The sequence below is a fragment of the Arachis hypogaea genome, chromosome 2 (genome assembly GCF_003086295.3).
Source record: "Arachis hypogaea cultivar Tifrunner chromosome 2, arahy.Tifrunner.gnm2.J5K5, whole genome shotgun sequence".
NCBI lineage: Eukaryota > Viridiplantae > Streptophyta > Magnoliopsida > Fabales > Fabaceae > Arachis > Arachis hypogaea.
In genome coordinates, this window is record NC_092037.1 from 101,895,520 (window position 1) to 101,911,119 (window position 15,600).

The window sequence follows — 15,600 nt, forward strand, 5'->3', positions numbered from 1 at the left end:
CCAGAGAGAGAGAGAGAGAGGATTTGTTGAATGCTGACAAAGCCCATACTGTCACCAGCTCAAGATATTAATACGTTAAAAGCTTTTCCATTTCAAGACGAAAAAAAAAAACTTTTCCTTTTCGGGTAGCAATTTTAATGTTTTTTTCGTGAAAAAGAATAAATAAATTTAATTATTCTATTAATTTTTATAGTTTTATTAAATTTTTAATTAAATTTTTATATTTTTTTATTAGATCTCTATACTGTTTTTAATTTTATAATTATATTTTTTTATATTAAAAACGTTAAAATTAACATAATGTTTCTTTTAAAATATATACAGTCAAAGATCTAGTTAGATTTTTATTTATGAATACTTTTAATTTACGAAAAAATATTCAGTTAACTCTAATATTTTTTAGATTACAAAAAACTTAATTATAAAATTAAAAAAAGTATATAAACCTAATAAAAAATTCAGTAAGACTATAAGGACAAAAAAAAGTAATTAAACCTTACAAATATATATAACATTATGTTATCTTCTCTAAAATTTTAAACATAAATCTAACCTCTTGTTAAGTCCATAAATTATATTAATATTAAATCATATTTTGATAGAGATTTGAAACCAGCATCATAATATTCAACAACTAACATATCTTCACATGATTGATCTAAAGTCTGTAAAGGAAAATAAAATAAAAGGCTAGTGACCTAAGTGCCTAACTTTGTCACTACAATACATCCTCATTTTCTTTTCACCTTTTTTTTTAATTATAAATGTCACTACAATATATATATTCATTTTGCTTTGTGATACACACATACAAATCATTCCCACTTTCCTTCACAAATTATCATAAATCTCTTACCAACTCCCATGGCGAATTCTCTACTCCATGAACCCCAGAAGCTCATCATTGATACTGACCCTGGAATTGGTGAGTTCATTTCCTAATTTCTATATATATCTACTCAAAATTAATATTTCATAAATATTAGCAAATGATATATAATTTTTGGGGAAAAGATATTTTACTACACAACTCACTTATTATTAGATGGACGATGTAGTAGCATATTTGGTTTCGATTAAAAATTTGCAAAATTTCTAATCATGATTTGAGCAAAAACTTTCACCATAGTACCACTTTATATATATGATTATAAATAATTTGATTGATCCAATAAATTAGTGACTTATGTCCAATTCTTAGACCAAAATAACAATGTTGTTCTTATGATAAGTAAAAAAGTAAATAATAGAATTATTTTTGAACTTGACAGTTGGTAGACCAATTATAATATTATAAGAATCCCTCCAAATAATTGTCATGGTGAATTTTGGCCCCTTTTTTTTAATATGAAGATGATAGCATTACAATTATGATGGCATTTGAGAGTCCAGAGGTGGAGATCATAGGCATGACCACCATTTTTGGTAATGTTACCACACAAGGTGCCACACACAATGCTCTTCTTTTGGTATGTCTTGATTTATTTTTAGCCTCTAATAATTCTGAAACAGATCATAATATAAGGTGCATGTTATAGTGGTTATATCATAATGTTTTGTAATATTTTTTAATATTTAGAACTACTTTTAGTTTTAAAAAAAATGTTATGATAAAAAGGTAAAAAAATATTACTTTAATTTTAGTAACACTTTTTTAAGTGTTATAAATTTATGTAAGCATTATAACCACCATAATAATAGTTACTATAGATTTCACCAATATAATTAATTAATTATATTTTTGATAGTAAACAAAATTATGCAGTGTGAGCTTGCAGGACATCAAAATGTTCCAGTAGCAGAAGGCAGCCCTGAACCACTTAAGGTGATTAATTATATTTTATAATTCATATATTTGGATTGGAATTTCAAAAGGGATATATAATTAAGTTTATGGATCAAATTTTATACTCACGCTAAAACCCTTGATATATGGTAAAAACTCAAGTGCAGTCAACTTCATGTAAAGTTGATAGTTGAGAGCCGTTATATGAAAATTTAATTAAATCAGTCAAATCATTTAACAACTCTCAACTATCAATTTCATGTAAAGTCGACTGCATCTGAGTTTTCACCTTGATATATAGGTTTCATCCTTCAGACATCTACTTAGGTTTGCATAATATAATTTGTATAATTATTTTATTTTATTTTCCTTTTTGTTTTTCCAAATTTAAGTGAAAATGAAATATCACACCAATTTGATAATATTAAGTCTTTTATTGAATTTTGAATACTAATGTCGAAACCTTTTTTTTTTTTTGGTAACATTATTATATATATGTGAGATATAGTTTGTATTTCATCATGTCCTATTTTTATTATTTATTTTTTAGTCTTAAATAATGATTTATTATATTATGATAAAAGGGTGGAATTCCTAGGGTTGCTGATTCAATTCATGGTTCTGATGGATTGGGAAATATGTTCTTGGCACCACCAAAAGCTAAGAAAATTGACAAGTTTGCTTCTGAATTTTTAGTGGAGAAAATTTCAGAATATCCTGGTCAAGTATCTGTTCTAGCACTTGGACCTTTAACAAACTTAGCTTTGGTAATTATTGATAAGTCATTAACTAGTGAAATTTTTTATGGCCCCTGAATTTTTATTTTTATTTTTAAAAATTAACTTTTTATTTTCAGGCCATCAAAAGGGATTCTTCTTTTGCAAGCAAGGTGAAGAAAATAGTTGTACTTGGTGGTTCTGTTTTGGCCTTAGGGAATGTTAATCCTGCTGCAGAAGCAAATGTGAGTGATCATATATTATATCTATAGTTTTTAGAGTTTAATTTTGATGCACTAACAACATAAATAATTATATACGACCATTTCATCAGATTCATATATTTTAGATTATTTTTTAATTAATAAATTTGAGAATTCGTTATTTTTGCTTATATGTCAATATTTGGTCAATTTTTTTTTCGATTTAATTACTCTGTTGGTCTTTATAATTTCGTAAAATTTTCAATTAGGTCCCTATATTTTTTTCTTTTTAATTGGTCCCTGCACTAAATTTTTTTTCAATTAGGTCCCTCTTAGTAGTAATTGGCTTCATTATATAGGGACCCAACTAAAAAAAAAATTGGTGCAGGGACTCAAATAAAAAGAAAAAAAAAAGTGTAGAGACTCAATTGAAAAAAAAAATTGGTATAGGGACTCAATTAAAAAGAAAAAAAAGTATAGGAACCTAATTAAAAATTTTGCGAAACTATAGGACCAACAGAGTAATTAAACTTTTTTTTTCATAAGTATAAATTTTTTTCATATTGTCTATTAATGCAATGGGTATTTATAGGTAAATCATCATAAAAAATAAAATACACAAAAGTTAATTTGGTCAAATTTCATGTCCTCCTTATTCTATTTAATTATTTGAAGATCTATGGAGACCCAGAAGCAGCAGATATTGTGTTTACCTCTGGAGCTAACATTGTTGTTGTTGGATTAAACATTACAACCCAAATCAAATTCACAGGTGATGGGATCATATCACAATAATCAATATATAATTTATTTTCTCCAATTTAATTTGTATGGATCAATATATATTTTTCACTTTTCAGATGCTGACCTCCTTAAATTGAAGGAATCCAGAGGAAAGTATGCACATTTATTGAGTAACATGTGCAAATTCTATAGGGATTGGCATGTTAATTCTGATGGTTTCTATGGTAATTTCACAAATTATTTTGTTTTGGTGCTTTTTTTTTAAGGGACAATATATCTTTAATTTATTCATTAATAATTTATTTATTTTGTTATATGGTTTCAGGAATTTTCCTTCATGACCCTGTCTCTTTTGTGGCACTTGTGCACCCAGATTTATTTACTTATAAGAAGGGGGTAATGAGAGTAGAGACACAAGGCATTTGTGAGGGACATACAATTATGGACCTAGGACTAAAAAAGTATGATCAAATTTTTTTCTGGTCTTGAAATATGATCAAATTTAAAACTAGTTTACACTTGAATAGAGTGGGCCTTCAATTGGGCCTGCACCTACAGAGCTACAAATTTTAAATTTTAGGATTTATAATTTAAGATTTAAATAGGATTACATATAGTAACAAAGATAACTAATTTGGGTTGGTCGAGTGGTCAGCTCATTTGTCTGCTTAAGCAATTGTCAGATGTTCGAATACTAGACAAACAAGGAAAATAATGGGCATTTTGGAAAAATATATTTAAATAATTCATTCATTACGTCTAGATTAAGTCAACTGAATTTCTGATCACTTTAAATTGAGTCCTTATTTAGAGATAGAAGTGTAAGTTGACCTAATATAAGATACAAAATAAGTACAAGTATCATTATTTTTTAAATTTTATGATAAATTTTTTATTTTTTATTTTTTATTTTTTTCTTACATGCAGATGGAATACAAGTAATCCATGGACAGGTTATTCCCCAGTTTCAGTTGCTTGGACGGTGAATGTTGATGAAGTTCTTCGTTTTATTAAGGAAAGACTCATGAAATCATTATGATTCTATGAAGAATCGATCAATATATATATATATATATATATATATTAAATAATTGGAACTACTTCCCTTCTGACACAAGTTAATTGTAGCATGAGGATTTTGGACTCTAACACAAAGATGAGCTAATAATCACTTTTGAGTTTTAATGTGACAAATGACAATGAATCTTAATGTAATGACTTCTAGTGATTTTTTTCTAAATTAATATTTGTTTAGGGTCAATCAAATTTAAAAAAAAATTGACACTTACATTATTATTTGAGTGTTTGCGAAATTAATAGAAAAATATAAATAAAGAAAATGTCAAGGCTAAGGTAACCACTTAATTATTAATTATTGCAAAAATGTTGTTTAAGGTCATCATTTTTGTTTTGTTGCACTTATATTTAACTACAAAAATATTATGCGTACACACAAATTTAGACACTAACTAAATTAATCATCATGTGTATTTGTGTTTAAATATACAATCATACAAAATATATATTAAAAAATAGTTATTTATATAAAATATATATTAAAATAAAAATATATTAAAAATAAATTAAATTAAATAATATATATTTATATATAAATATATGATAATTGATTCGATAACTAATTTTTTTACGTGAACATAATAATTAATAAATGTTATTTTTTATATTTTAATGTGTTTTATATTTTAATTTATTTTTTATATGATTAATTACTTTAGTAACTAATTTTTTTGTGTAAATATAACATAGTTGATTGAAGTCAACTAACCTTAGTTCAAAGATGTCAAGGGTTCACTGATGGTTCTCACCCTTTCAATGTCAAAATTTTCTTGTAATAATAATAACAATAATAACAATAATAATAATAATAATAATAATAATAGATTACTTAAACAATAAGTAGGTTACCTACAAAAGAAAGTTGTTCCAACCTTCAACAGAATTTTCGGACTAGTCATAAATTTTTGAAAACTCTTGCCTTTAGTAAATAGTAACTATAACTATTAATAATGAGTACTATAGATTCAAACCCAAAATTTGCAGCTAATTATTCTAACAGAATCTAGCTCTAATTGCGATGAACTAATAAAACAATTGGAGCATATAATTAAATTATAGTCTTAGTTCAAGTATAATATTATGCAAGATTTAGAATAATAATGGAGTCAACGATGCTTATGGAAGAGTTAATTAATTGGGATACCCTAAATTGTGATAATGTCATTTTCATCCAAGTTCCATTAACCTATCAATATGGTTACAATTAGAAATATTTAATGTGTACTTTGAAATTGAAACACATCTTCAACCACTGCACTAGCAGTTGGGAAAATAGGTTTTATTTTATGATAAATGTTCCATAAAATATATATTTTTAAAGTTGTTTCAAAATTTTCTTTGATAATTAAAATTTGTTGGATAAATATTTATGTATCCTTATCACAATTTTGATAAGGATACATAAATATTTAAATTTGACATAAATATTTAAATTTTGATCATTTAAATAATTAAAATTTGTTCCATAAATATTAATTATTATCACAATTTTGATGAACCAAACATTTAAGCTTATTTTCTTTCTAAATTTGAATTTGTATGTATCCTTATCCTAGCTTTATGGAAGACCAAACCATTTCTAAATAAAGGTTTTTTTTATTTTTTATATTTCTTTTAAATCAAGATTATTTTGGTGTATATATTATTATACAATAGTTGACCATTTTGGGTAAAAATGCAATTAATATAATATGCAGAATGTTAAAAGAAAACATAAAGAACTTATCCCATAATAAGCACCCTTAATTATTCACTAATCATAGTTAGGAGTATTGCTATATGATATTTTCATATAGGTCTTGTCTTAATGGAACCTTTATCTTTATTTGTCAATGCCAACATTAATAGCTACCTCCATTAGACCTACCACTACAAGTAGTTTTAAATTTTGTTGGAACTTTACAGAAAATTATTCAATAATTACTTCTGTAATAATTATTTATTATTTGACTATTTCGTTCAAATTCATATATGGCGCTTCTTAATTATTTGATCTTTTTCCTTGGTAGATTTCATGTCTCAGTCATTGTTTGCAAATTTAAATATTAAGATTTTTTATTATGCATAAGATTCTCTGTTTAAGTATTTTTTTTTAATTTATTCTTAACGAAGTTAAGAAATTTGAGTGATTACTATTTCATAACACAAATTTTAATTTTAATTACGGTATACTTTTCATGTGTAATAAAAATGGAATAGCAAAATCTAGAGTGATTAGAATAAAAATGTAAGGTTAAAAAATTTGGATTTGGATCCTCTAAATTTTGAATTTTACTTTAGAAAATAAAGGATGATTTCTTACAATTTATTTTATAGGTGGAACAAAAAATAAATATGAGAGAAAAATTATTCAAGGGTAGAAGATCACACTTTACCTTCTAAAGTACAAATTCAAAATTTAAAGGATCCAAATTTAAATAATTTAATTACGATAAGGTAATTTATTATCAGAAACACGCTAATGACTGTCGAATTTTTTCTACTATAATTATCGTTGGATTTATCAACGTAAAATTTGATCGAAATTGCTCAATTTACTTTTTTTTTGCCAAATATTATCATTCGATTGTAATTTTTTACACTAAATCCGTTGCAATAATGTGGCGTAAAACACATTTAAATAAAATGAAATATCACTGTTGAATTTTCTGTAAAAAAATTTGGCGACAAGACATTTAATTGAAACAAACTGTTTCATTAAAATGATTTGTCCTTATTATTGAATTTATCGTAAAAAATCTCACAACACGCTACAACAAAAACGCCATTTAGCGGCGGTTCCTGGGAACGCCGGAAGATAGGGCGCGGCAAAACGGATTGCGGCGGTTTTAATCAACTGCTGGAATAACCGCCGCAAAATGCCATTTAAGTTTAGCGGCGGTTATTAACCGCCACAGTATGTGAAAGGAATTGCTATTATCCAATTTGCGGCGGTTACAAACCGCAGCTAAATGGCGGACTAGAAAAAAAAATTTATAGTGTTGCGGCGGTTTCAAAACCGCCGCCAAATTCAAATTTTCCATTAAAATTTTAAATTTTCTATTATTTTACCTATTTTGATAAAGAGTGTTTATTAAACCTTAATTTTTTTACTTTTTAACTAATTTAAACCAAGTAAAACAACTCAATTAACATAACAAACCAAATTAAAGTTATGCAAAAATAACATATATAACGAAATTGTTATAATATCATCCAAAATAAAGTAAGAATGCTCAAGTTGGATAAAATAAGCCTAACATACTAAACCAACTTAAATGTAAAAGGTATCCAAGACCATTAATTGAAATTCAAAGTTTTTGTTGCGGGTCGTGGTTTCCAGATGAAGATGGCCCTACTCATAACGAGTCCGGTGTACCGCCCACAAAAGCCAGCTCTTCAGCAATCTCAACTGGCAAATTGCCTCCTAACTGTTGGACTACATATCCCAAGACCTTATGTCTTGATTGTCTCTTCGCCCGCTCTTCTTCTAGCTTAGCCGTCAATTCTGCAATCATCCTCTTATCCTCTGCATTGGACTCTACAAAACCCGATGGTATTCCAGCAGCGTTACCAAAGATTTGGGTGGGACATGGTCCAGCACCTAGGGCACGAACTCGTCCTAGGTGCTCCTTTCCGAGAACTTGTGCTAACGAGTCATTCTGTGAAAGCTGCTTAGGATCCATCCTGCCTCTCAACATTTGAAATTGCTTCCTAAAAATATACAGCATTGGAAAGGAAGAAGTTAACAGTAGCACGATATATACAGTAAGCTATATATTGCTTCAAATTTTCAAACATGACTTACACTAACAACACGCGCATCGGGGTGGATATACGAGCCATCTCTTTTCTTATGAGTCATGATAAACAACTCTCCTCTACCAACGGGCCTTTCTTGCTCTCTCTCCTATATCATTGATATTGACACAATTTAGTAAACAATAATATTTTTCAAGAAGCTTAATCGAAATCTTAATGCAAAGGATGACTTATTACCACTTCGTCTTTTTTTCGTGTCAAGGTTTTGGAGCCTCCAGTATGTGTGTAAACTTGCTTGCTCTGATTTAAAGTGTTCTGTTCACACTTTTTCTATGAATAAGTAACAAAACAAATGCAAATGAAAAAGATATGATGAATATCAAATGTAAGAGAATTACTATGTATACACATGTTTTTTTAATAAAAATAAAAAAGGACGCCGTTTAAGGAACATTTCCCAAACCAGGCAAACTAAAATCAGTGGGAGAAATTAAGTGTAACATTTCACAAAATTAATAATTTATCCTTATAAGTAATGTACGTTATTAGTAATCTCTATTACATAATACCTATGAATAATTAATAATTATAAATTAATAATGTTTATTATTCTAATAAATAGCTATTACTATATTTATAATACCTATAAATATATGACAATCATAAAATCTATAAATATAATAATTATATAAATAAATTACAATAATTATTAATCAAATTATTATAATAATTGCTTATAATAGCTCTAATTTATAGTAACAGTTGTAAATATTTATAGAGATATTAATATCCTCATAAATAATTATAAATAATATCCTTATTAGTAAACATAATATCATAACAATAAACATAATTTATTTTATAAGATTTATTATAAATATTATAAGTATTAATATCCTTATTAATATAATTATAGATATTATAATGATTTTAATTTATTATAATAATTGCTTATGATGTATAACTGTCGAAATATCCGTTTAGTAATTTATAACATATAGTATTATTATATTATAAGGATAATTTAATATTAATAGTATTACTTATTATATTAATTAGTATATGGTATAATAATTAGTAACAAAGTTAGATTCCAAAACGGCGGAGAGCGTAAGATTTGATGAGAGTATTCATAAGAAGTAATAAAATATATTATTTTATATGTTATTTTTAATTTAATGTATAAATATTAATTTTTATTAGAAAAAATTATAACAGACTAAAATATAATTTTATAAAAAATATTATATAAAAAATATACTAAAAAAAAGTATTAAAACCGATTAAATATACTAAAAACTAATATTATAAATTAATATTATATTTTTTTAGTAATATACTAATTCTCTATCTAAAGGTAATTTTAACTAATATTATCAAAACAAATTCATTTTATCAAAATCAATTTTAGTATAGAATTGCCAAACATAAATTATGTTGGCACAAACTCGCTTCTATCCAAAATCAATTTTACAAGATCACTTTCATTCAAAATCCAGTTTGACCAACTCTAATTAAAAATGGTATTTAACATAAAAACGTATAATGTTTGATAATCAACTAATGCACCATATATCTAAATTAAGACTGTAAGGGAGCTTTTATTCTAAATTAAAAAGTGGCTGAGAATAAAATATAATTTATTGATTTGAATTTATAATTTCTTGTAACATAAAATTTGAAATCATTATTGGATTGTAATATCTAATTTTTTCAATGATAGTTAATATAAAACCAAAACAATTTCAACTAAGTTGCATGACACCTACACAATAATTTAGTTAAAACAAGTAGAAGTAATGGCATATTTAATAAAGACATTAGTTACACGGTGTTCACTTTAAGGTAGACTCACAGAAACTTTAAATTTCATATCAACTATAATTTGCTAAAACTAAGTTGCTAGCTAAAACTATATCGTCATAGTTATGATGGATGCATATTTTTACCAGTTTGTCTTCTCATATCTCGTACGTCACTAATAATTAGTTCGATATATTTTAATACTATACTAGATATTGATAAAACCTGGATTTCAAAGTCACGGGGTAGTGTGGAATATAGGCAAGGACTGAACACTTTTTTAGACTTTGCGTTTGCGAATGCATCCTCCGATGGCATGATAAAGTGTCCATGTCCTAAATGCGGGTTTCAACTTATGCAAACAAGAGAGGAGGCATACGACCATCTGTTGTTACGACCATTTTCCCTGGATATACTATTTGGGTGCGTCATGGTGAGAAGCCGGTTGAAGAGAGGCCTGGATTGGGACGAGAAGATGAAAATCTGATATCCCAAGTGAATCAAATGCACCAAATGGTCAACGATGCATTCAATTTCACGATACAAAATGAGAGTGAGGACATCACAACAATCGAGCATGCAGAAGATGATGAAGACGTGTTACCGAGCTTGTATGAAGGTCCAAGTCGCGCAGCGCGGGATTTTAATGATCTACTGTCAGATGGAGAGCAGGAGTTATATCCCGGATGCTCAAAGTACTCCAAATTATCATTTTTAGTGAAGCTTTATGATATCAAGTGTATGTGCGGTGTGAGTGATAAGGCAATAACAATGATTCTTGACTTGCTGCGCGACGCATTCGAACAAGCAAAACTCCCAAAGACAGTGTATGAAGCTAGGAAGACTATAAGAAAGCTGGGTATTAAATACACCAAGATAGATGCTTGTCCAAATGACTGTATGCTGTACCGAGGTGATGATGAGAACCTGACTAGGTGCAAGAAATGTGGATGTTCAAGATGGAAGCAGAAGCCTAAAAAGGATCTATTATTAGGCTCAACGTACCAGTAAAGAGAAAAGGAAAACCTATAGCAGCCAAGAGTCTTCGTTACTTTCCCCTCATACCACGACTGCAGTGGTTATTCATGTGCAGCAACACATCGAGTGATATGTTATGGCATAAACAGGCGTCTAATAACGATGGTTTCCTTAGGCATCCAAGGGACGCTAAAGCATGAAAAAAGTTTGATGCAAAGTATACTAATTTTTTTGTGGATCCGCGCAATGTTCGCCTAGCCTTGGCAAGCGATGGATTTAATCCCTTTGGGAATATAAGCACAAAGTACTCCATCTGGCCTGTGATTCTTATTCCGTATAATCTACCACCCTGGATTTGCATGAAGCAGACATCTTTCATTCTATCCACGCTTATTCCTGGGCCGAAAATGCCGGGTAACGACATAGATGTTTATTTGCAGCCTTTGATAGATGAGTTGAAGCAATTATGGGATGGCATTGAAACCTATGATGCCAAAGAGGGAAACACTTTCAAGATGTGTGCGGCACTAATGTGGACTATTAGCGACTTTCCAGGATTGGGAAACCTATCCGGCTGGAATACGCACAGTGGGTTAGCCTGTCCTACGTGTAACTTAGATGCTAAGCCACATCGGCTGAAAGACAGTAAAAAATGGTGTTCCATAGGCCATCGACGCTTTTTAAACCAGGGACACAAATACAGACTATACCGGAATAGATTTGATGGGCAGGTCGAAGGTAGAGATCCGCCAAAGAAGTTATCCGGAACAGATGTATTGAGGCAGCAGTCTAATATGCACGTTTCATTTGGGAAGAGTTCAAGTGTGACATCTAAAAAAAGACGCAATGGCCAGGATGCGGATGAAGATGATTCACATTGGAAGAAGAAGAGTGTTTTCTTTGACCTCCCGTACTAGGAGGATCAGATGTTGCGTCATAACCTCGATGTGATGCATATAGAGAAAAACGTGTGTGACAATGTGGTATTCACTATCTTAAACGATAGCAGCAAATCAAAGGACAATCTAAAAGCTCGCAGAGATTTACAATGCATGGGTATAAGGCCTGAATTATGGCCGGGGGAAGGTGGTAAATATCCTTATGCAATATTTGCGATGTCGAATTCACAGAGGGATGTTTTCCTGAAGACTTTGCAGAATGTGATATTTCCAGATGGTTACTCTAGCAACGTTGCTCGTTGTGTTGATTTGCGACAGCGCAAGTTATTTGGGTTGAAAAGTCATGACTGTCATATTCTGATGGAACAATTACTCCCAATTTTGGTGAATTTTTCACTTCCAAGTCCGGTGTCCAATGTGATTGCAAATTTGTCCTCATTTTTCCGAGAACTTTGTGGGAAAGCCATAAACCCTATGCAGCTTGCTGAGCTTCAGAATCATATTGTGCAAACCTTGTGTCAGATGGAAATGATTTTTCCTCCATCCTTCTTCACCGTCATGGTTCACCTCACCGTGCATCTCGTTGATGAGGTTACTCTTGGTGGACCCGTACATTATAGGTGGATGTATCCAATAGAAAGGTTAGCTTACTGATAAACCCCTTTAGTACATTCAAATCAATTAATTGTGTATATACTGAGTATTTTATTGTATTTATATAAAAGGTATTTAGGACGTCTGAAGCAATATGTTCGTAATAGAGCACAACCGGAAGGCTCAATTGCAGAAGGCTATTTATCTGAGGAAATCCTGACTTTCTGTTCTAGGTATTTGGATAATATTGAGACTATAATTAACCGACCAGGGCGAGTTGACGATGAGCCTGTTGACGTTCCTCACAATTCAGAGGAGAGTATCTTCCCAACTATTGGCAAGGCATTAGGGGCAGTTTCGCATTTCGAACTCACTCCAATGGAAAAACATCAAGCTCATCGTCATGTGCTAGTCAACTGCGATGTCGTTGTTCCGTTCCTTGAGTAAGTATACGCATGTATTTCTAAAACACCAACGTAACTCTTTTACCCTAGTTTCTAGTTGGACTAATTTTCTTCTCTACAATAAAGTACATTTAGGGAAAAGACAAAGCGAAGCATGCGTCATCAGACAAGGTCCCCAGCTAAGATTGATAGTGTCGTCCATGCAGAATTTCTTCGGTGGTTCAATGCTCAGGTTGACAGAATACTAACCTGACCAATGTTTTTTTAGCCTGGAATTAGTACATTTTTAAAACCGACTTTAATATAAAGCGTGAATGTTATGTGGTTTCAGGTTCTTCTGGAAAGTACTATTCAATCGAAAGAGCTGAAGTTGCTTGCGTGCAGTCCCATGACTCAGGCCAGACGTTTTGGGGCATATAATGTTAACGGGTACAAGTTTCGAACTGTCACAAAGGAAAATGGGATGAAAACACAAAATAGTGGAGTATATGTATCATCTAATACGAGAAGTTATGCAAGCATGCGTGATAATAGAGTGGCTGTTGGTGGCGTTCCGTATTACGGAAAAATTATAGACATAATTGAGTTGAATTACAGTTGTTCCTTCACAGTGGTATTGTTCAAATGTGTTTGGGCTGATACCACTACCAGTAGAGGCATCAAACAAGACCATTTGGGGCTTACCAGCGTTAATTTCTCTCGTCCAATACACACTGGTAATCGTGAAGAAGATGAACCGTACATATTGGCACCAGAAGCTCAGCTTGTATACTATGTGGATGACGAAGTAGCTAAAGAATGGAGTGTTGTGGTTCATGTGAAACCAAAGGATTTGTATGACATGGGAGAAGAGAATGAAGAAGCTGAAGTTGGTTTTTCTCCACAGCCAGGGTTGAACATGTCAGCGGAAGGTGACATTGGAGATTTACTGTTGACAAGGGAGGAGGATATAGAAGACCTCATAGAAAATGCCTCAGAGAATTTCGATGATGTCGCATAATGCTTTGTATGAAGCATTTTAATGTGTTTTAAAAATGATCTTTTTGTCATTAACTAAGTTAAATAAACTCAGCGTTGTATGTTATTTTCTTTGGTTACTTTACACTTGTGTAGTTTTTTTTTCCAGTTAAATAGTTATGTTATTGTGAATCCTCATGAGTAAAAGCCAAATTTTTGGTTCTTTCATCGATTTTAGTATGGAAATATTAGTATACGTTAAATCTTTATTCCTTCTACAGTTGTTATTAGGGTTGCATTTTTTATAATCTTGCTATGTATTACATAATATAATTTCACTAGTGTTACGTTTTGAAAACAATAGTGAACATAACATGACGGTGGAACAGGATCGATAAAAAATGAGGACTTGTTGTCATCCTCTGCAAGCACAACAATTGCTACAGAGCTTATGTTTAAGAAAATTGCACAAACTACTAACAAGGGTGATGGTAATTGTCGAAAATTTGCGTTTAGTAATAAAATTGTCTTAGCATCTTGTAGTTTGGTTTTTTTTCTAAGTCAGTATTTAATAACTCAAGAGTTCTCAATTCCTTCTATGTATACTCATTCTGTTATGTGCATGTTGATATTTTCAGTCGTACCTGAATATTCCGGAGAAATAGTTCCTAACAGTCTAGACGGAGAAGAGTCTGATTCAGAAGACATTTTAGATGATGTATCCTCTGTCGCAGTTGATAGATCCATGCAGTTTGATCTGAATAAGGTTCCGGATGAAGAGGATGAAACTTTAGAAGACCAACAAGATAAACAAGATGATATACATGTTAAGAAAAGGTGCTTTGATCTGAATAAGATGCCATGGTATGGAGATGAAATATCAGATCCTCTGAAACGTGAAGCCCATAGATTCATAACAGAGTTTTTTTCGCCAGATCAATATGATGTTGGAGAGAAATTTTGATCTTTTATTATAACAGTTACGCTGATTTTCTTAGTTTAATGATTTGGGTCACAGTTGTACATGTTTATTCTTGGTTTAGGTTTAGTAAGGCATAACTTCAAAGAGGAGTAACTTTGATGTATGCTCTCTAGAACTTTATTTTAACTTCATAAATATCAGAGTTTTCCTTTATTTTCTACTTTTACATCCATGATTGAATGCAATTTTTAAATGCCAATAACGTATTCAAGAAAATCTTAGTGGTAAATTTGTTCACATGAGTTAACATATAAAGGTTACAAGTAACTTGTGAATTTTTTATCGTAAACCGAATGTAAAAAAAGTGTTACGAGTTTAAGTAAGAATGATTTAAACATATGTAGCTTCAGAAAGTAGTCTTCATTTAACTATATTATACCCAGATGGTTATTTCTAAAGAGAACAATGCAATATGTGGTAACACGCATTTTGCGGCGGTTTAAAAGTAACCGCCGCAAAATGCCTAACAAGAAGTCACCGGCGGACATATCGCGGCGGTTTTCGAAAAGAAGTCACGAAATACAAACCTGACCGGCAATATAGCGGCGGTTTGAAGAAAACCGTCGCGAAATGTTAACCTTACAGCAATATAGCGGCGGTTTTAGCAAAACCGCCGCTAAATGTCGTCCTGACAGCCCCAACCTTTAACCGCCGCTATATGTGCCGCAATTTGTCTTTTCGCGGCACATTTACAAAACCGCCGCAAAATAACCGTT

The 15,600-nt window shown here is 30.5% G+C and overlaps 1 protein-coding gene across 3 annotated transcripts; it reads left to right on the plus strand.

Annotated features, from left to right (window-relative positions):
- The first annotated feature begins 719 nt into the window (after positions 1 to 719).
- Positions 720 to 4,693, plus strand: LOC112758701 (uridine nucleosidase 1-like). Of its 3 annotated transcripts, none has more exons than XM_025807424.3 (9): positions 720 to 925; positions 1,354 to 1,469; positions 1,766 to 1,825; positions 2,371 to 2,553; positions 2,643 to 2,747; positions 3,381 to 3,477; positions 3,566 to 3,673; positions 3,775 to 3,910; positions 4,377 to 4,693. In XM_025807424.3, the coding sequence occupies exons 1-9, from the start codon at positions 865 to 867 to the stop codon at positions 4,486 to 4,488; spliced, it is 978 nt and encodes a 325-aa protein (XP_025663209.1). In that variant the 5' UTR covers positions 720 to 864; the 3' UTR covers positions 4,489 to 4,693. The 3 variants fall into 3 exon arrangements, with proteins under 3 accessions (XP_025663209.1, XP_025663214.1, XP_025663223.1); XM_025807429.3 differs by having other exon boundaries at positions 794 to 925; positions 1,272 to 1,469; XM_025807438.3 differs by having other exon boundaries at positions 809 to 925; positions 1,749 to 1,825.
- Positions 4,694 to 15,600: the final 10,907 nt, after the last annotated feature.

Coding starts and splice junctions, on each gene's coding strand:
- LOC112758701 (XM_025807424.3), top strand. CDS start 865: ATGGCGAATTCTCTACTCCATGAACCCCAGAAGCTCATCATTGATACT. Junction 2,748..3,380: donor ATCCTGCTGCAGAAGCAAAT/GTGAGTGATCAT, acceptor AATTATTTGAAG/ATCTATGGAGACCCAGAAGC. Junction 3,674..3,774: donor TAATTCTGATGGTTTCTATG/GTAATTTCACAA, acceptor ATATGGTTTCAG/GAATTTTCCTTCATGACCCT.